Source organism: Lipotes vexillifer, unplaced genomic scaffold (assembly GCF_000442215.2).
Source record: "Lipotes vexillifer unplaced genomic scaffold, Lipotes_vexillifer_v1.1 scaffold211, whole genome shotgun sequence".
NCBI classification, from domain to species: Eukaryota; Metazoa; Chordata; class Mammalia; order Artiodactyla; family Lipotidae; genus Lipotes; species Lipotes vexillifer.
Window position 1 is genome coordinate 1388815 of NW_006774591.1, and position 26512 is coordinate 1415326.

The window sequence follows — 26512 nt, forward strand, 5'->3', positions numbered from 1 at the left end:
AAAGAGTGTGCACCATGGACCCGATCCCCAGCGATCGCTTACGGCCAGTGTGAGGCCCTACCTCTTGCAGCCTCCGCTACGTTGACTGCCCAGTGGGGGGATGAATCCCCGCTTTGTCTCTCTCGGGGAGGATCAAAGGAATCCAGAGACAAAGGAGTTTCAGACCAATATCGTGTGTGTGTGTGTGTGTGTGTGTGTGTGTGTGTGTGTGTGTGTGTAATTTGGGGGGTTAGCGGAGCAGTGATGCTTGTGTTGAGTACAGGTGTTCAGCCCTGAAGCCTGTTGCCGAAGTCTTGGCAACACTTTGGAGCAGGTGCTCATCTCCACCTGAAGAACAGGAAGAGGTTTAGTACAGGTGGATCAGGGTGTGTGCGTGTTCTTATCTTGGGAGTAGCAAGAACATAAAAACAGATTAATATCTTTCAAGTGTGAGTGAAAAGAATAACAGTGAACAATCTGCTGCGAGCTTCGTGCACGTTCCAGGTCTAACTGATTTTGAGCAGTGGATGAGCTTGCACCCAGGTTCTTTGCTGAAGACAGTCTTGCAGGAAATTATCTTCCTTTCAGCTGCCCCCTCCCTATCTTAATCAAAAGCATTGGTGGTGCCGCGGAGCCAGCTTGCTGCTTCATGAAATCTCACGTTCTCAAATACAGAGACTCAGCTGTCATTGAAAATGTGACAGTGTGCCTATCAATAGCTTCGTGTGGATCGGCCAGCAGGGCAGCGCACTCCGACAGTAACTCAAGATCATCCCATTCTGCCGCCCAATAAATACAGCAGACCTGGGGGAGAAGGTAGACTTTCGAGAAGCGATTCATCCATCCAGGTGTCTGAAACACCTTTGAATAAACCCAGAGGCACACCTCGAAAAGCCAGTGATGGAAAAGGGATGGATAACGAAGACTCTCATTGATCGAGGCATGCTCCGTGGTTGCTGAAGAGACAGTACGCCTATCCCAGACTGGGGCTTACTACCCTTTGGTTGACTCTGGCTCAATAGGAACCTGTGTCTTTTAAATCAGTGGTCCCCAACCTTTTTGGCACCAGGGACCGGTTTCGTAGAAGACAGTTTTTCCACGGATGGGATGTGGGGGATGGTTCAGGTGATACCGCGAGCCATGGAGAGCGACAGATGAAGCTTCGCTCACTCACCCGCCGCTCCCCTCCTGCTGGGCGGCCCGATTCCTAACAGGCCACGGAGCAGCACCGGTCTGCGGGCCAGGGGTTGGGGACTGTGGTTTTAAATGATGGGACTAATATTGGAGAAGACCAACCTTACTCCGGAAAAGCCATATAAAATTTAAAAGAAATCATTGAGTATTTTAAAGACACAGAGTATCTGGAAATTCAGCTTTAAACTGTTGTTGCGTAGAGTTACGTTGGGCCAGTTTTGATGAATACATAAGTAGCATTTGTCACGAACGTTGTCAACTGCATGCAAATGCACAACTCGAAAACACTTGGAAATAGTCTATCTCTTAAGTAGGTTAAGCATCCCCTCTAAATCTCGTATGCATTTTTAATGTACTTACAGCCTCTTTTTAAATAGCGCCAGGTAGGATAATCTGTGTCAGGGCTCCTCTGAACCGTACTTACAAATTCTGCTGCAGCAGTGCCACTGTGAATGAACCTGTGAAATAGCTCGTTGCATTACAGCTCTGCATACATCAAAGGCCCTCTCTGAACTGGATGATTATAGAAGGGGAAAAAAGCATGTTTTAGTGCTCCCTGAGAGTTATTAATATTACCTTTGAAATGACTAATTATGTTACCCATAAAGACTGGGAAAAAGTATTATGTAACTGGCTCATTAAAAAGGCCTTTCAAGGCTTCCCTGGTGGCGCAGTGGTTGAGAGTCCGCCTGCCGATGCAGGGGACGCGGGTTCGTGCCCCGGTCCGGGAGGATCCCACGTGCCGCGGAGCGGCTGGGCCCGTGAGCCGTGGCCGCCGAGCCTGCGCGTCCGGAGCCTGTGCTCCGCGACGGGAGAGGCCACGGCAGCGAGAGGCCCGCGCACCGCAAAAAACAACAACAACAAAAAAGGCCTTTCATAAACTTGGATCCCCTCCACCCCACCCTCCAAGCTCTCCTTCATTTCCATCATTACTTTGATTTTTAGGCTTAATGTTTAGATACCAAAATGTTTGATGAATCCAGCACAGGCTGGCACCCTCCTGCTTCACAAACTTTGTCATCTCTCTGAGGCTGGGATGTTGAGCATGTGATTTAACTATCCTCACCCTTCAGGTAAAGCACACTGGCCACGAGCCCTGAGACTCACTCAAGCAAGATTTGAGCAGCACCTCTTTTCAAAAGGACTGTTTGAAAGAACTGAGAAGGTGCCCCCGCTGGTAGCAGAGAGTGGGCACCAGAGGGGCTCTTCCCACGTTAAGACTTGAACTCACAGACACACTGTGTCAACAGCGCAGCTGCAATCTTGTCACTAACTGTTAGGCTACATCAAGAGAAATGACTATCAGAGCATCCAGAACGAGGGTGGTGATGGTGCCGCCCTCCCCTGAGCTGGCAGATCACACCAGAAACAGGATAGCACGAGTTACAGGAGCCCCAGGCAATGCGGAGTCCCTCCTGGGAGCACCTGAGATAGTTGACAGAACGCAGAACTCAAGCATTAGAAGAAAAGTAGAAGGTTCTTGATCAGAGAATGAACACGCCACCAGTGTGTCCGCCTGGTGAAAAGACAGCACCGGGGGATATGGCTGCTGTCTCCCAACAGCTTCTCAGGCAAAAGAAGAGGTGATGAGTTCTGTGCGGCTTCAAAATACGATCCAGAGGTAGAAACTCCCAGGAGACAGGCTTTTAGCTCCCAGCCAGGAAGAATAGTGTGATCAGGCTGTCTCAACACGGGACAGGCTGCTTCGAGCGGTAGTGAGCTCACCGTCACTGGCAATATGCAATTGGATGTGGGATGGCCCTTTGTCTCACAGATAGGCTTCAAGCACCAGTGTGGAGCAGGGGAATGGACCGAATGGTCCCCTGACAAAAAGTAGGCCAGTTAAGTCAGTAAGTATTTAGAAAGGTCCTACCATGTTTAGTGCCAAGAAGGTGTTTCATTTTTCGAAGTGCCCGCAAATAAAGTTGCTTTGTTTTTCCTCATCAGGAGATGACCCATCCCTGGCCTACTCCTCTCACTGCCATGCATACTTCTGGAAACTCTGAGCAGAGCACATTTTCCATCCCAGGACAGGTCAGTTATCTTCCTTGCTCCGTTTTCCTTGATCTGATGTCACTTATACCAGTCTTCCCGTTGGATTCTTAAAAATAGAAAGGGCCTTGGTGTTCTAAGCTCCATAAAATGTAGACTCTCTCGTGTCCCTCGGGATGTTAATACAAATAGCATTTTATTGAAAGAGCATCTTTAAGAGAATGTCCACCAGACGCTGGCATGCGAATCCTAATGCCTAGAGCACCGCCACTGGCCGAGCTACTGTGCCCAGAGCTCGTGGACTGGAGAGAGGAGTGAACTCATCCCTTAAGAAAGACCCAGTAGATGGTGGAACAACATCCAAGATTGTTTTTAATTTAAAAACCCTGTACTCTTCAGTCTAATGGATCAGTTTTCACTTCTGTGTATCACTTGTAGTCCTCGTTCACAAGCAGGCAGATCTTCACACACCAACACACCATACTGACAGAACTTTTTCTCCTACAGTTCTAGTCAAATGTTTCATATAATTTTTTTCCTCACCTGCTCTCAGTAAGAATTTTTTCTCACCATCAGTTTTTAAAATGCCTGAGTAAACATGGATTTTCTCATAACACACTTTAAAAGAAAAAAAATAATGTCTTCCTTCTTTTCTTCCTTCCTTCCATCCAATTAACCATCCATCCACCCATTCATCCACCCATCCATTCATCCACCCACCCATCCATCCATTCATCCACCCACCCGTCCATCTATCCATCCACCCGTCCATTCACCCATCCATCCGCCCATCCATCCATCCATCCGCCCACCCATTCATCCACCCGTCCATCCACCCATCCGTCCGCCCATCCATCCACCCGTTCATCCACCCATCCATCCATCCACCCGTTCATCCATCCATCCACCAGTTCATGCACCCATCCATCCACCCATTCATCCACCCATCCATCCATCCATCCATCCACCAGTTCATACACCCATCCATCCACCCATTCATCCACCCATCCATCCACCCATCCATCCACCCATCCATCCACCCTTTCATCCACCCATCCACCCATTCATCCACCCGTCCATCCACCCATTCATCCACCTGTCCATCCATTCATCCACCCATCCATCCACCCATTCATCCACCCATCCATCCATTCATCCACCCATCCATCCATTCATCCATCCACCCATTCATCTACCCGTCCATCCACTCATCCACCCGTCCATCCACCCATCCATTCATCCACCCATCCATCCACCCATCCACCCATCCATCCACCCATTCATCCACCCGTCCATCCACCCATTCATCCATCCATCCATCCGTCCATCCATCCATCCATCCATCCACCCATCCACCCATCCATCCATCCATCCACCTATCCATCCATCCATCCACCCGTCCATCCACCCATTCATCCATCCATCCATTCATCCACCCATCCACCCATCCATCCACCCATCCACCCATCCACCCGTCCATCCATCCATCCATCCGTCCATCCATCCATCCATCCACCCATCCACCCATCCATCCATCCATCCACCTATCCATCCATCCATCCACCCGTCCATCCACCCATCCATCCATCCATCCATCCACCCATCCATCCACCCATCCACCCGTCCACCCATCCGTCCATCCATCCATCCACCCATTCGTCCATTTATTCAAAAACTACTTACTGAGGACATATGATAGTCTTCAAATTAGGGATGAAGAAAAACACAAAACGACAGAACAATGTAGCACATGTCTTCATAGAGAGTAGAAGGCCCAAGAAGGATCTAACACTCCCTGGGGGCATTGACAAAGTGCTCAGAGGTGGCAGCATCTGGAGGCTGCTTACAACTTTGACAGGTGGAGAAGGGCCCCAAAGAAGAACACTCCATGCAGAACAGGGTGGCAAAGGCACCCAAAGGGATACGATGGGATGTAGACTATTATGGTCTCGAGTGGCTGGATCCTGGTTTGTGTGATGGCGAGCAGAGACCAACCAACCCCAGGCAAATAAGTGCATCTATGGGAAAGGCCTTGAATGCCAGCCAAGGAGCTTGGACTTTATTTGTAAGGGAAACCCAATCACATCCTTTAGTTTTCAGAGTCATCGTTTTGAGAGTAACACTGGCCTACACTGTGTTTAATTGTCCCCTCCCACCTTTGAAAGGGGTCGGAACCATGAGCCGCCACCCCGTCTGTCCCTGCCCTGGGCTGTGTCATGCCTTCCTGGAGCCCCGCTCTCCCCGTCAGACACCCCTGGGCTTGGTATCCTTCCCCCTGGCATCTCAGCCAAGGGATCAATTCATCTCTTTCGGGCACCGAATCCAGCACTTGTACAGCGATTGCAGTGTTTTTAGCTGTGTTCTCCAATTTTGGAGATAATTCGTGCAAGTCGCAATTTTGACATTTGCAAGTGTTTACAGTAGACCTGGTTGTTGAAATGGGCTTTTGTATGTAGTAAGTGCACAATTTGGAATCAGGCCTGATTTGCATTTTCTGCCAATGATCTGTGCTACCATCAGCCACATGATAAAGGTAGAAGAAGCAAGTGGGATAAAATGGTGAAACCAGGAGGGCTACCCACCCACTCTTTTGTTTCGCTTGATTCCTGCCAAAATGTTGGCTTGAAAGAAAAGTACATTTTAAATAACAATAATATTAACAGTGCATATAATGCTTCCATGTGCCTCGCCAGGTTCTAAGCACTTAATATATAGTAAATAATTGAATCCTCACTACCACTCCAAGGGGTCGGTAATTTGACTATCCCTAATTTACAGAGGAGGAAACGAAGGTGCAGAGTCAAGTGATATGCTCAGAATCACTCAGCTAATAAACGAGTGAACCAGTCTTCAGATCCAGGTGTTCTGGTGATGTTTTGTCACACCGATTTGCAGATGCTCCAGTTCAAATTCCATCTTCCAAAACGTGGGTGTCTCCAGCAAGCACATGTACCTGGGGTGCTGGCCCTTTCCTCAGTGCTTGCACCAGGACTAGGTGACACCACCCTCTCAGAAAGCATCTGTTTCTTCCATTCACGACAGAGCTTGCGTGGCGGAAAGGGCCAGCACCCCAGGTATACAAGCCCAAACTTGCCCTATACAATTGTAATGAAATCTCTTTAAAAAAAAAAAAAAAAAAAAAAAAAAAAAGGGAAAAAATTTTGTATATATTTGGTATATCATTAAGGACCTGCAAATGGTTAACTCCTCATTTATTTGGCACTCGGGGAAATGAGGTGATCTGGATAATTGAAATTCTTGGATAACCAAAGGTTATCCTTCCATAGGAATCACGTAATAGGAATCATTTTGAAATGTAATTAATATTTTCCTGACTTCCTATAAAAATTATCCTGAACATGCTTCAGCCTTTCTTGATCACTTAGACATTATTGTGAGCATCAGTTATTGTAGAGCGCTGTAATGTTATACTGTGCTGTAATTGTGTCCTCGGGAGCTATTGAGATGGCTAGGAATGCTTGCCTCTATACTGAATGGCCATAGACTCGCGCTTTTTAAGTTCTGACTTTGCTGTGTCATTCTCTTTGGCCCCCTGTGCTGTCGGTTTTCACGTCTCAAGCTTCCTAGTGGCTATGCCTCTAGCAGTGTTTCCTCTTTCTCACCATCTATGATTTGCTATAACTGGTGGGAATCAAATGGCCAAGCTTGTTAGGGTCTAATGTCAAAAGCCAGTTGTCTAGCAGCGAGGGGAGGAAGGCTTTGAGCAGCAAACTACGTGGGCTTTGGTGACAGCCCTTTAGTTGAGAGGCCTTTTCCATCTCTTGTGGGGTTTATGGTCGTCTTCTGGAGTAGTAATCATGCCAGAAGAGAAGTCTCTTGCGCAGCAGAATCATGCTAAATCGATTGGAAAGTTCACTTTTGATTCAAACGCAGCATCATTGTTCTTGCTTATTTCTCTTAAAGGTGAATTATGCGGTGATGTTATTTTTATTCCATAGGGTGGCAAGATTAGCCTTAAAGAGTAGATTACTTGCAGCACATTGATGTAACTAATTCTTCTTTTTAAAATGTTTTTCTTGAACTGTAGTTGATTTACAATGTTGTGTTAGTTTCAGGTGTATAGCAAAGTGATTCAGTTATACATACGTGTTTGTGTGTGTATGTGTGTGTGTGTGTGTGTGTGTGTGTGTGTGTGTGTGTGTGTGTGTGTTCTTGATATAATGAATTCTTGTATTTGCTTGAATTCGTTGTCTCCAGTTTTGGAACACTTGCTTTGCCTTTGAAATTCTCTCCTCCATCTGCGAGGAGCTGTGCATGCCCTGTACGTCAAGGCAGAGCTTCTGTCTGCAAGCTGTGTCAGGATCCACACGGGTGTCCACGCTCCCAGAGAGCCTGATGTGCGCAGATCCGGATTTCTCAAAACACTGAATGAATTGTGTTGAGGGTGCCTTTCAAATAAAATTTAAATCCCTTTAGATAATTCGTTCCACTTGCATAGTTCAAATTGCTTGCTGTACTTTGCCAAATTTGTGATGAAGTTTTAAGAACATGTCTCTTGTGAAAATAAGATACATCTATTGCATATGTGTCACCGTCAAGGTAGAAAGTTGGAGTTGTTTCTATAAAATAGAACAACTGAGCAAATCTATTAGTTACAGTGTTATTTACACTTCCACAAAAATCGCAATCACTTGTTTGTTTGAACTGAGTCCCCTTTACTTCCACAGAGGTGTCACTGCCTAGCTGAGTGGCAGATTACACACTTGAATCTCACACATATGGGTCATTTGTTCCCGTGTCGCACACATTTCCAGATAGATACCAGTCTTACGTGTAATTCTCATGAAATGGCAGTTATGGCCGTGTTGTAGCTCGTTTGGCTGGCAGATGTTTATCCTTCAAATAGAGCTGCAGACAGTAGCCTAATTAATGGAATTCTTAACAGTGGTTTCCTATCGGCCAACATTAGTCAAGTTATATCTTCAGCGATAACAAATAGACCTTTTGTTTCTCTTGTACCATTTAACTAACGTTTGTATTGTATGTGCTCTTCCTTATAGGAATCCCAGCATCTGACCCCAGGATTCGCCTTACAAAGTAGGTGTTTGGAAAACATCCTTCTTGATCCAAGCATCTCCCCTCCTCCCTCACTTCCTTCTCCCTCCTACCTAATATCATGAAAACATGGAATAACAACAATAATAAAAAGTCACACTGTGACGCATGCAACTGGTTTCTTTTTTCTCCCGTCTGTTATTCAGGCAGGATTCTGTGAAAGAGAGTAATTGGGAGGGCTGCATGTTTCATTCAGGATGATCATCTGACAGACAGTAGAAAACATGGATGGTAAATGTCTGTGCGTTTTCTTTTCAGAGTGGAGCGACCCGACCAGCAGAGCTCCTACAAAGTGAGTACCGTTCAAGTTGCAAGTACTCAGGTTTCTGAAACACGCCTCTTCGGGGGCATTTCGCAAGTGAAAGGTGCTTCAGTGCCAAGCGGATCTTGTTGTCTCTCCTGCTCCTTGAAAACAGGAAGCTTGCCTCATGATAGCATGGGGTGTGGTTCGAGGGGAGAATGAGATTTCCCATTCAAAATGAATGAATCACCACTAGGCTCTCTAATGGTGTGGAAGATGCAGGCTGGCTCGATACCTGGGGCACCACAACAACTGTGATCCTTGAGTAGTTGTTGGAGCATTGTGTAACTTCAGCCACAGACATCGTTATATGTTATATTCGGCCACCACCGATTAGGATGGAGAAAGGACCCGCCTAAGCAGCCATGCTCGGACATGAGAGGTTGGGTGGATTGCTCTGGCCGGTCAGCCCGGGACCTTGCTGTTTGCAGGTCATCTGGTGACTGTATATTAAAGATAAGGGCAGCCAGAAAGAGGTGGAATAAGTGATTACGTGGCGCTAGGTTGAAGTTCAGAAGCCAGGGCCCTGCGATTCACTCCCCACTCTCTTCCTTTTTTATTAATGTTCACTGAAGGAGGGGTACGGAGAAGCCAATTTCCTCAGATTAACCGTTGTAGATTTTGTGATAGCCATTTGTCCAAGAGAGTATCAAGGGAGTAGTTCTCTCACAACCTCTTTCATTCTTAATAATGGAAAGTGGAAGCTGACTTTTCTGCGTGAGTAATAGTCACATACCTGAAATTTTTCGAAATGAAATAATTTATGACATTCAAGTGGCCTAATGGCACCCTTGAAGTGACTTGCTCACCTTTTGGAAGATCACGAATAATTGCATAAAACAACTGGGAATGACTCCCAAATAGACCGAGGCTCTGGGAAAGTCAGTGGTATTTCCACATTCTTGGTTCTGCTTAGTGGCAAAGCCCCCAAAGCCCTGACCCCATCACCAGACCTCTCATTTGGTTTTCTGGCCTGATCTGTGCCTTCTAATTCAAGGTTCCATTTCAACAGCCAAGAATCCTCCATTTAAAGAATCGAGGGGAAAAAAAAGAGACAAGGGGAAAATAAAACTATAACCTTGATTGAAGGACCAAATTATATGGAAACGTGGAAATAAAAATCATCTTTGATATTGTTCATTTCAGCTTTTCCAGGAATCATTTTGAATTGCCCTCCCCCTTGTTATCCTAGTAAACAATAGACCTTATTCTCATTACCTCCACTCGTGACTTACCCCACTCTTATTACAAAGCCAGTAGACTTCACACACACACACACACACACACACACACACACACACACACACACACACAGAGAGAGAGAGAGAGAGAGAGAGAGAGAGAGAGAGAGAGGGAGTTGAGCATTCAGGAAATCAGTGCAGGTTTCCAAGTATGAAAACACATACATAAAAATATTTTTCCATTGTAAAATGATCCCATTCCTAAAGCAAGAGTATCAGACTCCTGCTGTGAACTATGCTGATTTCCATATAGACCATAAAATGCAATATTTCAATAGTTTGTAACTAACAGAAATAAACTTGTCAATTGTGGTTTATAGCTAGAGGCTGCATTTCCAGAGAACAGCACTTCATAGCACAGGGTATATAGTGCATTCAGTAGGACTGAGGTTCTCTATAGGAGGCATCCCTAAGACTGGAAGACACTGAGCCTGTTTTATGAGTGAACTGCTCTCTTTTTAGCTGTGCCTGATCCAAAGGCCAGGCATTGTTCATCAGACTTCGGCTGGAATAAATTCCCTTCTTGTGGTAGAGGGTATAGGTTTAACACAGGGCAGGTCAGAGTTATAATAATTATTTTTACTTTTAGCTTCCAAATTATTATCAGCTTAGCCTTTCCAGTCATTCTCGCATATTTCACTACGGTGTGCTTTTTAAGTCAGCTTCTAGGATTTTCCGTCTGGCAGGGCAATCCTCTAGGCAACTAAGGGCACCCTGAGTGTAGACAGACTGCTGGTGGCTGGAGCTTGGTGGGAAGCAGCCCCCAGTCAGCCCTGCTGCGGCAGAGACACCCTCCCAACGCTTGTGAATGTCCTGGGCAAGCTCCTAACCCTCACTGCAGTAGAGAGAGACGGGAGTCTTGTAAATCAGAATCCCTTAATTACTGGGCCACTTTACTTGTTTGCCTCATCTTGGCCTCGTTTCCCTGGATAACAAAATGCAGCTCTTCCATTAGGGCCTGGATTGTTTATAAGGACTGCACGCCCAGGCACCAGGTCTGAAAAACACTGGTGCAGGAGTCCCTGAGTGCAAGCTGGGAACCAGCCAGGCTCTGTGCTCCTGGCTCAGCAGGATCACTGACCTTTGGAGAACGGGAGCTTTTCTCGCTCAGCATATACTCCATTGACACACAGTGCTTTTTATGGGGTGTCCATCTAAATGGTGACATCCTACCTGCTCCAGCTGACTGCCCAGGAGGCCAGAGCATGGGACTGTAGGAATTTCAAGATCTGGGCTTGAGCCTCTACTCCATGACAGTGATGGTACTGGGGGAAAGCACTGACCTAGGATTCAGAGGGTGTGAGTATAAATCATGGGGGAATTTATTTTTATTTCAGAGTATAGAGTTAGAGTCGCTTGAGGGAAATGAAGCAAAGTAATGAGCAGATTGTATACGCATACAGGTATATATGCACACACTTGTCACAATTCAAATGTAAACAGCTGTACTCTTTAGTAATTAAACTCAAGGTCAAAGTGCGTTTGACTTTACCCCTTAATAATTTCTGGAGGAAAGAAGACCTGGCACGTGTTGTTTCCCTCAGTCTGCATGGGTCTGAGTTGTATTATAGTCTCGGAACAGGCCTCACCCAGGTCGTCTAAGTCCAGTGGAGTTTCAAGCCTCCTTCAAAAAGGGTCTCTCTCCCCAAAAAGAGAGTGGGGCATGGGCTGTCGAAGGTCAAACTGTATGTCTCATGCTGTGCAGTTGTGTATTTGTACAGTAATATCACGTTCGTTCTGCCTCTACAGCACCCATTTATTTCAGTTGGAGGATTCAGGGATTGAATGGACACCCCAGACATTGGGTTACCTTCTAGTTTCCTCAGGAAGCCATTAAGGAACAATGGAGGAGAAAACAGAAACTAAATCCAAAGAACTTGGATTTTCCTCGTTGGGTCGGATGGCTTCATCTAGCTGGTTATGACATCTTGTCAATTACTTGTCAGTACAGTGGCTTTACCAAAATACATGACTCCTCTGTTGGTCTTTTATGAGCTGTCCTGAATAGGGACAGATCAGATGCTTCCTGAGAAGCATTTTCAGACAGCAACCATGAGCTCAAGGGTTTCCGTCGAGTCAGTTCTTGACTTTAGCTAGTTTTGTGAGGACAATTGAGAAAGTGGCAGTTCCAGATATGCAGTTCCTTTGTCATCCTCGGCTGTTTGCATTTAGACTCTGTCCGGCTGGAAGTCATCCAGACCCCCTTTTAATCAAGTAGCTCCTGTGTTTTAGGGCGTGCTGTTGAAAATTCCTGGATAATTTCCATAAAAGCTCAACGTAAAGGCAGATGTAGAGCCATAGGCTGTTCTTTCCTTGCCGTAATACCAGTTCCTCCACTTACGGCATTAGGGACGGGTCTGAAAGCATCACAGCCATGGGCCCAGAGAGTTGACCAAAGGCCTGACAGAGACAGTCTAGTTGTGGTCAGTTTACCTGTGGGTGACAGGTAGGCATGCCACATGGACAAATGCTTGAATGTAGCGCTAGTTAGCAGGAAAGGACATTATACTCTCACAGGAATGGCGGATACCTGTGACAATAATCGTTGTGCTGTCGGGTCATGCGCAAGGCTAGGTGCCAGGTCCCATGCCAGGTGCTCTTATATACATCACCCCATTATACTTAGCAGCCACCCTGGAGGGGCTCCAAATTATTCCCATTTTACAGATGAGAAAAGCAAAGCTAGAATATTGTCCCTCCTTACGAAGTATACACAGTCCAGTGGGAGGACAAATTGACTGTTTATCTCGAATGGACGTGTTGGCTCTGAGTACACAGAAGGGCCGAGTCAGCTACACTGCTCTTCGTGGGAAAGCTTGAATGCACAAAGCCCTCTCTTTTCCCACCGGGCTGTCCCTTCTCACGGTATCTGATGGGGTCGGGGCACAACCTTCAAATAGACTTGAAGAACTGAAGTTGATGGGAAGCAGTCCCACAAGAAATTATACCTCTGTGTTTTAGATGATTCAAAACCTGGTCAAAATTGCTTGATTCAACTGAAAGATCATTATCTCCAAACTTGTATTGATGTGGTATGAAGATTTCATTACCACAGGGAATAGAAAGAGTATGAGAATGTTTTCTGGTTTGCTATGACCAGTAACAAGCGTTACATCATTTCTTAGATGAATTTTGAAACAAATTTTTTTTACCGGAAAACCCCAAGAAACGAAAAACACATTCATGAAAATCCTGACCATCTTTCTACCCAAATTTTCATCATTGAAAACGTTTGCTTTGAGAATCCGATTTGAGATTTGAGAAGGAACTCCCACCTCTAGCAATTTCACATATTCTTTCCTAAGCAGATGTCTGGTCTGCTACACACTTTCCGTAGCAAAGTAACTGTGTAACGAGGCAGGGGGAAAAAAATGACTGTTGTTTTCGTAATCAGATTAATTCTTAATCAGAATACATGATTTGGTACTTGGAACTTAGAAATACTACTAATCAGTTTGAGGCTTACAAAAGCCAAACTAAACTCTCCCAATAAACTGGGAATCTTGGTGACTGTCACTGGTTGCAGCCATTCCGGCTTTCAAACTGAGACGTATGCCAACTCTTGCTTTTAACCTGTCTTGTATGCCCTGCGTCGCAGAGCTTGCCAACTTTTCCTAAGGACTTAATATTATTTTTGGAAGTTCTCCACTGCATCAGGGACAGCCACCTGGGAGCAGAGAAAACAAAATTTGGCAGCCTGTTCAAGCTGTGAATTAAAGGTAATTCACAGTTTGAAATGAATCGGCATGAGGTCCTTAAGAAGAGTAATCAGACATCAAGGGGATTTTATTTTGAGGGCTGTATATTGGCTAATGTGACAACAGGCAGTATTGGCATTTGGAATGTTCGTGTCAAGAAGCGCTGAAGCTGCTGGTGCTTGACGGGCACCAAGACTGAAAACTGGGCCTCCTTTGACGGGAGCTTTGGATCTCCACTTTCGTTACAAAAGCTGCAAACATAGCGTTTGTGCTCAGGGAGCATAAATCTTGAAAGATCAGGTTTGATTTTTGCGTCTTTGTTCATGGTCCCAAGATTTGTATGTTTCAGGTGGATTATGAGACACGTCTGTAATTAGAAACAAACATCTCTCTCTCTCTCAGGGAAACGTCAAGTATCTCCTCCTCTCTACCCGGTTTGCATCCATATTTATATTTATTCATTCACGATTTCATTCCTTTCAGCAAAAATGGGTTGAGCCCCTACTGTGTATAAGGCTCTGAGCGAGGCAGGGTGGTACCTCAGGGTGGAACACTGCACATCCTACCCTCAGGGAACTCACAGGTTACTGAGGATTAGACTTGCACGGATAACGCCAATACCTCAACTAACTCATAACTACGGAGTGCCTACGGCGTGCCTGGCGCTTGCTTTCTTTACAGGCCCAAAGGAGTCAGCCGTATTATATTCTACAGCAGCAGAAACCAAAACTCAGAGGTGCTGAGTGAGTCACCCAAAGGGCCACAGTAACAAAACCACAACCGGACAGACGCCAGAGCGCATGCTGTTAACCCACATTAAAGCCATCCCATGGGCCGTTTGGAGAGGGCCCTCCCAATTTGAATTCAGTTGTGATCTTGCCCTGGTATCAGACCAAAGTAGACTGACCCCAGGGGAGGCCCAAACGGTCCCTTGATCCAGGAAAGGATTGGATCTGAACACTGTCATTGAGTCAGGCCTCTCATACACAGCACGCGCTGATGGCTGCTGATAGGTACCCTATAGGCAGGCACCGGTCCAGCCTCAGCTCAGGGCCTGCAGCCAGATGGTGTCACCATGCCTGTAAGATGCTTCCTTTGGCGAGGTGCAAAGATCCAAGCCTGTAAGGGACTTTACCACCACCGAAAGTCCCCTTGGGGGTGATTTCGGTGGCCTGTGATGGGAACAACAACCGTCTCCAGAAATCTCCATTTAGCCATATTAAAGTAAAAAGAAGAGAACTGGTATTTGGGTCTGTTTTTATGACAGGTTTGTCCATTACTTTTCATGCTTACCAATGTGGAAGTTGCTTTATATTATTGGAAAGTTGCTTTATTTTATTGATATATCCTCATGGCAGAATAATTTTTAAAAATTATTCCCAACGTTACCAAGCTTTATTTCTAAGTTCTCCTCGAGATTTTGAACAGTAAATGGTACTGAAGCAAATAATGCTGGTGGAAGTTGCTGAAGTTAATAAGCAAGAGACCAAAGTAAAAATAATTCCAGCTGTATAATTGAACATAATGTCTTGATCACACACACACATGCTTGCACATCCTCTGTCTCCCAGAATATCAGACCCCTCTAATGCATCTGATCTAATGAGATGCACACTCTTTTTTCAGTTACTAGATTCTCAAATGCTATGACCAGGGCTACTTTTCATGTGCCCAGCGGTTGATAATCTTATAGCACTTTCACACAAGGTATTAGCCTCGTGTGAGGGCCGCAGCAATCCTCTTAAGATAGCCAGGTGCAAAGAAGCCAGGCTTGGAGGCGGGCGGGGGGGGGGGGGGGCCAGCTAGGGAGTGGCGGAGCTGGGCCTGGAAGTGAGGACTCTGCACTTCCGTCAGGACGTGCTGCCTTGTCCCCATGTCCCCTAGATGGCTGCAGGGCCAGAACTCATCAATCAGAGCCCTGACAAGTCTTCCAGGCCCAGATGAAGAAAGTATAGCGGCAGTGCAGAAAGCCCCATGGATCATTCCTAGAAATTAAAAAGAAACAAACACCGCCCCCTCCCCCCCCCCAAAAAAAAAAAAACCCACCCAACTGAGCCTGGAGTAGATGAGAAGGAATATTCACCACGCTTCTGAGCTATTCATTCTGCTTTTCCATCCTATCAAGCATTTCACAAACAGCCAGATACTTTGCCCCAGTTACGTTATTGGGAACGTTCTGTTTAAATGGTCTGCTCTTGATACCTTCTCAGAGCTGCTAAAAGCCCTTCCATTTTGCTGATGAGTGGGGAGCAGTGTTGGTAGAACACGGCAGATGCTTGCACGATTACACTAGTAAAGTTAGTTGAAAAATTTGACAAATGCCTTTCTTTGTGGTTCATCTGTCCACTGTAATATGAGGACCAGAAAAGGAAAAGGTCTCAGAGCTATTTGATTGACATCTTCAAATATGCTGCCTATACTGGGATGGAGCAGGGTGGGGTTGGAGTATGCCTTCTAAAACCCAAAGGAACAAAATTGTTCTTCTTTGCTACCCTGTGGGATCTTGGCATCCAAGTACAGCCCGTAACACACTACTTGGTCCTTGGCGAAGTTTCCAGGGTGCCTGAGAGAGCGTTGAGGGGGAAGAGGGCTTAGAAGGTCATGATTTACAGAGAAACCAACTTACAATTCTGCCACCACCATTGCCTAATTTCAGGAGTGACCTCATTGCTGCATAAGTTGCCCACTTTTTAAAAATCCCAGACAGATAGCTCAATATTATCACTATGTGGGATATTTCTAGATTTTCAAGAGAAAAATCCAAAAAAGTACCTAATGCTTATAGTATCTAGAAATTGTCTAGTACATCTAGAAATTGAGAGGGTCATTCTATATTTCTCCAAAATCATTTTCATACATCATGTAGTACAGACAGAAGGGAAGCAAACTAACTGCATGTGAGCTATGTGCCTGGGTCATTACAGCCCCCACTTACAGGGACCGTCTGTGGGCCAGGCACAGAGGCAAACATTTCACAAGCATTAGCTGTTTCATCCTCATAGCATCTCTGAGGCGGGATGTCGTCATCATCACCAGTCCCAGGATTGTCCTCTCAAAGGCTCAGAGAGGGCACCTGGCAAATACCCCAAACACCCATGGCCGGACAGCCAATGCCATTGATGACGCAGGAACCGGGCCTGCCGGGAGTTCTCTGCGCTGTGCCATTGCTCTGCTTTACTCATTCCCTCACCTGCCGTCCTCACAACCCCTCTGGAAGATGAAACTGACCTTATGGAGAAGGAAATTGCCTCTCAGAGCCTTTCAATGAGTGGCTCAGGATTACACAGCCAGTTATGGAAGGAGACGGAGTTTCACTCTAGGATTCTTGGATTACAAAACTTGAGCTTTTCTTTCTGATACCTTATCTGCCACACCCCTATAAAGTTTCAGTTGAGCAATTATGAATTAAGTACAGAGACAGGCAATACTCTTCTGGTTCTATGACATTTTCCATTTCCACACAGAGCATTGTCTTCGTTACATTCAGGCTGGACTCAATTCTGGGAGCCAGGAGAGGGGAGGGACCTCAGCTGCCAGGTGGCTGAAATCCCAGCTCCCTCACTTCCTGCTGTGTGACTTGATGCAGTCACCTGGCGTTTTCTGAGCCTTTGTTTCAACAGACATAACATGGAGAAGCGCTATTGCTCAGACTCTGTCGTGAAATGCGCCGCCGTCGGATGGGCTCCTGAATGGGCTTTGACGTCCATCATTCGCATTGTTCTCTCCCCGTGTTAGCAGTGAGGAAAGTCGTGCTCAGATGGCTTAAGTGCGGGCCCCAGGCTCACACAACTCACTGTTGCAAGGCTCACACAACTCAGTGTTCTTGACTCCTAGTTAAGTGCTCTTCTTGCTAGTATCCGCCATGACTTCTCACAAGTGTTGTGTCGATGTGGTTTGAATCAAAGGATCAACTCCCAACGCCGAGATCAGTGGACTGAAAGCCAGTCACTACGGAGGCCACTCCTCTCCTGCTTAGCTTAGATGTCCCCAGCATGCTTCTGGACGTTCCACCGTGTTGAGAAGAGTGAGTCCATTCTCCTACCCACCTACCCACCCACAAGGGATCATTATTTGATTCAGTGATAGTTTGAGCATTTGCAGAAGAATTTGAACAGTGAAAAAAAATCAAATATGTTTTACAATCTCACTGTCTTAGAGAATGGAATTTGGGGGTTAGGTCCACCCTTTATCTTCATGCTTTTGGGGGGGGGGGGGCTGTCTCTCTTATTCTGAGGTTGAAGAGGACCTGAAGCCAGTGACCTGTCTTGACCTTTACAACGGGATTGAAATTCCAGGTTGCTACTGTGGTAACCACACCTTGAAAATTAGATCCTGACACTCACTGAGAAATTTAAAAGTTCACCGCTGCCATGAACTTTGAAGAAACATTGCTTACAATTTCAGTGACAGCCTCTTGATTAAAATAATCTGCCTTTCTGTCTGCTAGAAAGAGTTTGTGTGTGTGTGTGTGTGTGTGTGTGTGTGTGTTTTGGGGGGCGGTGCTAAAAGATTATATCTTGATGGATTTTTTAAACATAAAAAAATGGTTGTGGTTTGAAGCAAAGTGGTTTTCTGCATGAAATTTAAATCAACCTCAGCTTAATTTATAGTATTCAGAGAGAGCTGTGATATTCAGGGTGGCAGGAAGCCAAGAGACGCAGAAAAGATGTAAAGACACTCAGAGAAGATACTTCTGGGGGTCCTTCCCAGACAAACCTCAGTGACCCATGGTCCACATGGCAGCCACCTTGAAAGCACAGATTGCTGGGCCCAGGTTCTGCGCAGGAAGGAAAATGCAGAGCAGGCACACGACAGGCTCGCAGATCAAGAGAGCAGGCAGTCACTTGATTTGCCCAGTGGCATAAAGAGCTGGAAGTCATATTCATGCTCCTAAAGCCAGGGCAATAGGAACCAAGCAATAGAGGGCATCTCACCTCTGAAAAAGATGAGGGATTGAGGCGTTTGAAATTCCGGGAATTCTCCATCCTTCCTTCCTTTTGTATTTCTCTCTCAAGACAGCAGTCCATGGTGAGTCTGGCTTTATAATTAGTTGTGAGCTATGCCTGTGGTTCCAGGATTTTCAAAAATTTGATTGGGCCTTTTTTCTTTTTTTGACATGCTGCAACAGGATTGGAATGTGTGTTTCTTAGGCAACACATTAAAAAATACCCCTGTAACTCTCTGAAAGGAGCAGTTTCACACCAGAAGTGATGATCTCACTCCGAGGAAGCTGGCAGACCCTTTCCCATGCAACAGAGAGCAAATATTAAACCAGTTGGACAATATCAGGTAGTTATAGGAGGGAGGGATGCAGAGCAACAGGAACTCTCCGCCTGCACAGAGGGGCAGCTCTGCCTGAAGACCTGAGGGGAGCTTGCCTCTCATGTCACTTGAGGGTCTCTTCAGTCTGCTTTGGTCAGTCTGTGTGCCGAGGAGACTGGGATAGTGATGACCAAATTGCGATGTTCCTCCAAACACAAGGAATGCTTGGGAAAGCCCAACAAATACCACCAAGTCTTCCACTCCAGAGGGTTCTGGAACCTCAGGTAGCGCCTTTGGCTCTACTGACATAATAGGTTCACAAGTCTGTGAGCTCCTTAGGGAGAAGTGTGGTATGGATTCGCCTGTGTTTCCTTAGCAACTAGGACAGGACCCGCTACACAGTAGGTAACCAGAAATTGTTATCGAGTGAATGGTACATAGTAAAATAAGGATCCAGAAGGTGTCGGTTATTCTGAATTAATAATAATAACATTTTAAAAAAATGTTTATTTTGTTTATTTATTTGGGCTGCATTGTGTCTTCGTTGCTGCGCGCGGGCTTTACTCTGGTTACGGCGAGCAGGGGCTACTCTGCGTTGTGGTGCACAGGCTTCTCATTGCGGTGGCTTCTCTTCTTGCGGAACATGGACTTCAGTAGTTGTGGCTCGCGGGCTCTAGAGCACAGGCTCAGTAGTTGTGGCACATGAGCTTAGTGGCTCCGTGGCATGTGGGATCTTCCCGGACCAGGGTTCGAACCCGTGTCCCCGGCATTGGCAGGCGGATTCTTAACCACTGCGCCACCGGGGAAGCCCAACGATAACATTTTTGAGATCTTTTATTCTTAGATTCCTCAGTCCATATTGAAAAGGTAGTATCATAAGAAGAGATAAAAATGCTTGAATGTGTGCACGTGCATGTGTGAGTAGTTTAGTCATGGAAAGCCATGTAATGTAGAGATTGAAGTGGACAGGCTCCAGAGCCATGTTGCCTGCGTTCAAATTCCACCTTCTCCATCTTTTAGTCACGTGACCTTGGCCGAGTTACTTAACCTCCCTGTCACTCAGTTTCCTCATCTGTAAAATGGGGGGTGGTAACAGCACCTGCATGGTAGGACTAAATGATTGAAGTGCCTCTCGCAGTGCTTGATATATAGGAAGCTCTCAATACACGTTAACTGTTGCTATTCATTACGCTTAGGGTTAGTACTGTCGTTATCACTCAGTGCTCTGAATCAGTGACATTTGCACTACATTCCAATCTTCAGTCACTTGGGGAACCTTTCCCTCCCTTCCCTGACTTGTCCCAGTGGCTCCCAGTTGGAGGAAGACGTCTCCAGAACGCGCAAACCTGGACTACCTTGAATCGTTCCTCTGTTGACCCAGCTACCCCAGGACCCGAGGATAAAAAATGAAGAATGGCAGATATGTCTTAAATGCACGCACTTTGGGTACTAGGCACTTTCTTCTTCTTGGGAGCTCATCACAGCATCTTATCACAGCCACACTTGTGCTTTTAATCCTGTGACTACTTTTAAAAAATCAAAGCTAGAACTTATGAAGCCCAGGCACTATGCTGAGTGTTTTATGTCCACTAGATAATTGCATATTCACAACCCGATGAGATGTCGGCACCACTCTTACACATTTTACACAAAAGAAACGGAGGTTCATGAATGGAAACTAAGTTCTTGCAGCCAGTAATGGTGGGCTCTGTGTTGGGCTGACTCTGATAAGAGAGCCCTGAGCCACAGCCTTCCTGCCTACCCGTGAAATGGCCAATCCCAGAATCCACCCGGACTCCATTGTCTTGGGAAATGGCAACACCTCCTCAGAGATAACAGAGGACCAGAACTTGACCAAAGACATTCTCTGCCCCTGGTTCACCTTTGGTAAAGTCGTCACTGGGGTAATTTCATAATTGTGGAGTCATAATTGTGGATTGCTTGGTTCACATCTGTATGAATAACTATTTCTGAAATATTATAACAAGCACGTTGGCACTTTTCTTATCAAGTAGCACAGAGTCCTTTTCTAAATTCCCTTTTTTTTTTGCATGCATAGGGGATTTGTCTGGATAACAAAAAAACGTGAATAAAATTTCATGGACTAGACCCCGCCATTCTGTGAAACACACACTCTGTTCCCTTGCCCGGGCAAACCATTGCTGATGCTGCAAACCTGCTTCTGTTTCCTTGGTCTAAAAAGACATTTCAGACTCTGCCTTTAATTATGATCAGGTTTGACTCTGAATCCCTTGAGAAATAAGCTTGTTTTTGCTGGGAGGGATGGTAAAATAACATTTAAATAGGTTTTTAAAATAAGAATGAAATCTCAGAAGACACACCATTGAGGAACATACTGTATATCAAGATATATCAGCACGTAGTTGTAACAGTGACTTAGTAAACACATTGCTGACTGAACTATGAAAAATAATCCACCGAGGTAGGTGCTAGTTCCCTCGCTCCTTAGCACTGGGTTAAGAAAGTATCACCATAAAGTAGATATGCAGTGTGTAAAAATATTTGTGTGTGTGTCTTTTTAAAGTATCTCTTTCAGGCCCAACAGACTAATCTTTCTTCTTGCCTTGCTAGGACAAGTGTACTATAAGGGATTTAGTTAAGTGGTATATTAAGTGAAGGTCTAACACAGTTTTAGAAGATAACAACTCTGAGCAAAAAACTGTCTTTAGCAAATTGATTCTGAATGTGACATAAATTAAGTATAAAATACGGTCAAAGGAGGTTCAATGAAATCTTTCCAATCTGTCACCTAATTTAGAATCTGACACCACTTGTATTTTCTACTGGCACCTCTATTATCATAAGAACGTGAAACTGTAGGTAAAATAAATATATAAGTACAAGTAAATGAATTTCCATGTTCTGGAAAGTGGTCTTGTCGCTGGATAGCCTGAATTATCCTGGTTAAGAGACCACCTCTGTGGAAGAACAGGGCTCCCGGAGACCGTTCTTTTGTACAAAGTTTTACGTTAAATTCCTAGAAGCCCTGTTCCAAAACTATAGAATGTTAGGAGTTATTCCTAAGAACACGTCCCTCTATTACTCTTGCTAAAACTTTTAGATCTAAACTAAACTAACTTGACTTGTAAAGTCATGGTTCAGTTTAGATCTGTTGTCTTTAACTCCATGTAAGAAAAAGTTTGATGAGCTATGGTGAGACAGTTCGTTATGCACACCATAGCGTGTCAAACCATGTCCAGTTTAAAGTCATCAGATAACTTCCCCCGTTTGAACCTGTGGTATAAAACTGTTTTCTTAGTTTAATTCCAATAATGTGACTGGTGCATGTGTACAAAGGTTTCAAAGCAGCGTTTCTCATAAGTAGCATTTAAACAGCTCCTCCTTTGCAAAAGAAAGCAAGGGACAAAGCAGACGAATCATGATGGTCTCTCATAATGAAAAAACTGAGAAGATGCACATCCACATGCCCAATCCTTCCCGGTGTAGTTTGGCCACATGATGGGTGTCACTGAATGATTGGAACTCACAATTTTACGTGGGAGAGAAGAAGAAAAGCCACATAGGGATGTTTTCCCACTTGAAGCAAAAATTCTCTCATATATTTCTAAACAGATAAAAAGGTAATTTTGCACCCTTAAAAAAGAATCCTTCACTTTGAAGATGATTCACCACAGATTTCCTCTAAATAGTAAGCTCACGCCATGCATTCACAATATGGTTTGACTTTCAACACATCAATTTACATGCACTGTCCAGAAACAAATCTATTGTGCAAAGTGATGCTTACTTGTGTAGCATAAAAAGGTAAAAATATGTTTTAAAAACTGGGGCCCATGATTTATAGAGTGTGTTCATCATTAATATTAATTACGTATAGTCCAGCAGCTTTCGCTAACACAAGCAGAGATGGAGATGCCACAGGCTGCCTCAGAGGTGGTTCCATAATGCTCATTCATAATTAGCAAAATGCCATATTTCAGCAGCAGTCAATCAAACACGGCCTTGTTCTTGTTCTCATGGGAGCCGAATCCATCAGTCCCTTCTTCCCTCTTCAGTTTGCCTGATTCACAGACACATTCCATGAGCTGAAAATCTAACAATAAATTACGGAGAAAATTAGAGCCGTTTTCACAACTAACATTGGAAACGGAATGTAATCCTTGGAGTGCAGAATATTCACAGCCAAAGTGAAATGGACAGGTCGGTAACTAGAGCCGTGGTGTAGCGTCGCTCGGAACATGAATTCTCTGAAGAACCCTGGACAGAAGGGGAGAGGCAGCATGTCCAGAGGAGTGCCTCCAGAGTGTGTTACCCTGGAGTCTGGAGCCGTGTGGCTGCCAGGGTCTCGGTGCTCCGGACGGGTGTCAGGCCTGTGCCTCTGAGGTGGGAGAGACGGCTTCAGGACATGGCCCATCAGAAACCTCCCGGCTCCACGTACTACTAAACAGTGAAAGCTCTCCCACAGATCTCCATCTCAGCGCTGAGACCCAGCTCCACTCATGACCAGCAAGCTACAGTGCTGGACGCCCTATGCCAAACAACTAGCAAGACAGGAACACAACCCCACCCATTAGCAGAGAGGCTGCCTATAATCATAATAAGGTCACAGACGCCCCAAAACACACACCAGATGTGGTCCTGCCCATCAGAAAGACAACATCCAGCCTCATCCACCAGAACACAGACACCAGTCCCCTCCACCAGGAAGACTCCACAACCCACTGAACCAACCTCACCCACTAGGGGCAGATACCAAAAACAACGGGAACTAAGAACCTGCAGCCTGCCAAAAGGAGACCCCAAACACAGTAAGTTAAGCAAAATGGGAAGACAGAGAAACACACAGCAGATGAAGGAGCAAGGTAAAAACGCACCAGACCAAACAAATGAGGAAATAGGCAGCCTACCTGAAAAAGAATTCAGAGTAATGACAGTAAAGACGGTCCAAAATCTTGGAAATAGAATGGAGAAAACACAAGAAACACTTAACAAGGACCTAGAAGAACAAAAGAGCAAACAAAACAATGGTGAGCAACACGATAAACGAAACCAAAAATTCTCTAAGAAGGAATCAGTAGCAGAGTAGCTGAGACAGAAGGACGTATAAGTGACCTGGAAGATAAAATAGTGGAAATGACTACCACAGAGCAGAATAAAGAAAAAAAGAATGAAAAGAACTGAGGCCGGTCTCAGAGACCTCTGGGACAACATTAAACGCACCAACATTCGAATTATAGGGGTCCCAGAAGAAGAAGAGAAGAAGAAAGGGACTGAGAAAATATTTGAAGAGACTATAGTTGAAAACTTCCCTAATAAGGGAAAGGAAATACTCAATCAAGCCCAAGAAGCGCAGAGTCCCATCCAGGATAAATCCAAGGAGAAACACGCCAAGACACCTATTAATCAAACTGTCAAAAATTAAATACAAAGAAAAAATATTAAGAGCAGCAAGGGAGTCTGTCATACAGAGTGAAGTAAGTCAGAAAGAGAAAGACAAATACCGTATGCTGACACATATATATGGAATTTAAGGGAAAAAAATGTCATGAAGAACCTAGGGGTAAGACAGGAATAAAGACACAGACCTACTAGAGAATGGACTTGAGGATATGGGGAGGGGGAAGGGTGAGCTGTGACAAAGCAAGGGAGTGGCATGGACATACATACACTACCAAACGTAAGGTAGATAGCTAGTGGGAGGCAGCCGCATAGCACAGGGAGATCAGCTCGGTGCTTTGTGACCGCCCGGAGTGGTGGGATAGGGAGGGTGGGAGGGAGGGAGAGTGAAGAGGGAAGAGATATGGGAACATATGTATATATATATAACTGATTCACTTTGTTATAAAGCAGAAACTAACACACCATTGTAAAGAAATTATACTCCAATAAAGATGTAAAAAAAAAAAAGTAAATACTTTAAAATGAGCAGTCTCTGCTAGTAGCTACATTACACAAATGTCTGAATACTTTAAATGCCTATTTTCATCTAATAAGAGCAGATAAAGGTTTCATAAAAAAAAAAAAAAAAGCAACAAGGGCAGAACAACAAGTAACATACAAAGGAATCCCTATAAAGTTAACAGCTGATCTTTCAGCAGAAACTCTGCAAGCCACAAAGGAGTGGCAAAATATATTGAAAGGGACGAAAGGGAAAAACCTACAACCAAGATTACTCTGCCCAGCAAGGAACTCATTCAGATTTGACGGAGAAATTAAAACCTTTACAGACAAGCAAAACCTAAGAGATTTCAGCACCACCACACCAGCGTTACAACAAATGCTAAAGGAACTTCTCTAGGAAGGAAACACAAGAGAAGGAAAAGACCTACAATAGCAAACCCAAAACAGTTAAGAAAATGGTAATATGAACACAAATATTGATAATTATCTTAAATGTAAATGGATTAAAAGCTCCCACCAAAAGACATAGACTGGCTGAATGGATACAAAAACAAAACCCGTATAAATGCTGTCTACGAGAGACCCACTTCAGACCTAGGGACACATACAGACTGAAAGCGAGGGGGATGGAAAAAGATATTCAATGCAAATGGAAGTCAAAAGTAAGCTGGAGTAGCAATTCTCATATCACACAAAATAGACTTTAAAACAAAGACTATTACAAGAGACAAAGAAGGACACCACATAATGATCAAGGGATCAATCCAAGAAGAAGATATAACAATTGTAAATATTTATGCACCCAACATAGGAGCACCTCAGTACATAACGGAAATACTAACGGCCATAAAAGGGGAAATCGACAGTAGCGCAATCATAGTAGGGGACTTTAACACCCCACTTTCACCAACGGAGAGATCAGCCAAAATGAAAATAAATAAGGAAACACAAGCTTTAAATGATACATTAAACAAGATGGACTTAATTGATATTTATAGGACATTCCATCCAAAAACAACAGAATACACATTTTTCTCAAGTGCTCATGGGACATTCTCCAGGATAGATCATATCTTGGGTCACAAATCAAGCCTTGGAAAATTTAAGAAAACTGAAATTGTATCAAGTATCTTTTCCGAGCACAACGCTATGAGACCAGATATCAATTACAGGAAAAAAGACTGTAAAAAAATACGAACACATGGAGGCTAAACAATACACTACTAAATAACCAAGAGATCAGTGAAGAAATCAAAGGGGAAATCAAAAAATACCTAGAGACAAATGACAGTGAAAACACGGTGACCCAAAACCTAGGGATGCAGCAAAATCAGTTCAAAGGGAAGTTTATAGCAATACAATCCTACCTCAAGAAACAAGAAACATCTCAAAGAAACAACCTAACCTTACACCTAAAGCAATTAGAGAAAGAACAGAAAAACCCCAAAGTTAGCAGAAAGAAAGAAATCATAAAGATCAGAGCAGAAATAAGTGAAAAAGAAATGAAGGAAACGATAGCAAAGATCAATAAAACGAAAAGCTGGTTCTTTGAGAAGATAAACAAAATTGATAAACCGTTAGCCAGACTCATCAAGGAAAAAAGGGAGAAGACTCAAATCAACAGAATTAGACATGAAAATGGAGAAGGAACAACTGACGCTGCAGAAACACAAAGGATCATGAGAGATTATTACAAGCAACTCTATGCCAATAAAATGAACAACCTGGAAGAAATGGCCAAATTCTTAGAAAAGCACAACCTTCTGAGACTGAACCAGGAAGAAATACAGACTATAAACAGACCAATCACAAGCACTAAAATTGAGACTGTGATTAAAAATCTTCCAACAGGGCTTCCCTGGTGGCGCAGTGCTTGAGAGTCCGCC

The 26512-nt window shown here is 44.6% G+C and overlaps 1 protein-coding gene across 1 annotated transcript in view; it reads left to right on the top strand.

The window, feature by feature from the left end:
• LOC103082552 (AF4/FMR2 family member 2-like) overlaps positions 1 to 26512 on the top strand; it is a 416027-nt gene that overhangs the window by 342021 nt on the left and 47494 nt on the right. Inside the window, exons 5-6 of the mRNA XM_007449388.1 lie at positions 8187 to 8223; positions 8500 to 8533. Of these exons, the coding sequence (XP_007449450.1) occupies positions 8187 to 8223; positions 8500 to 8533 (71 nt within the window). The remainder of the gene's footprint in view (positions 1 to 8186; positions 8224 to 8499; positions 8534 to 26512) is intronic.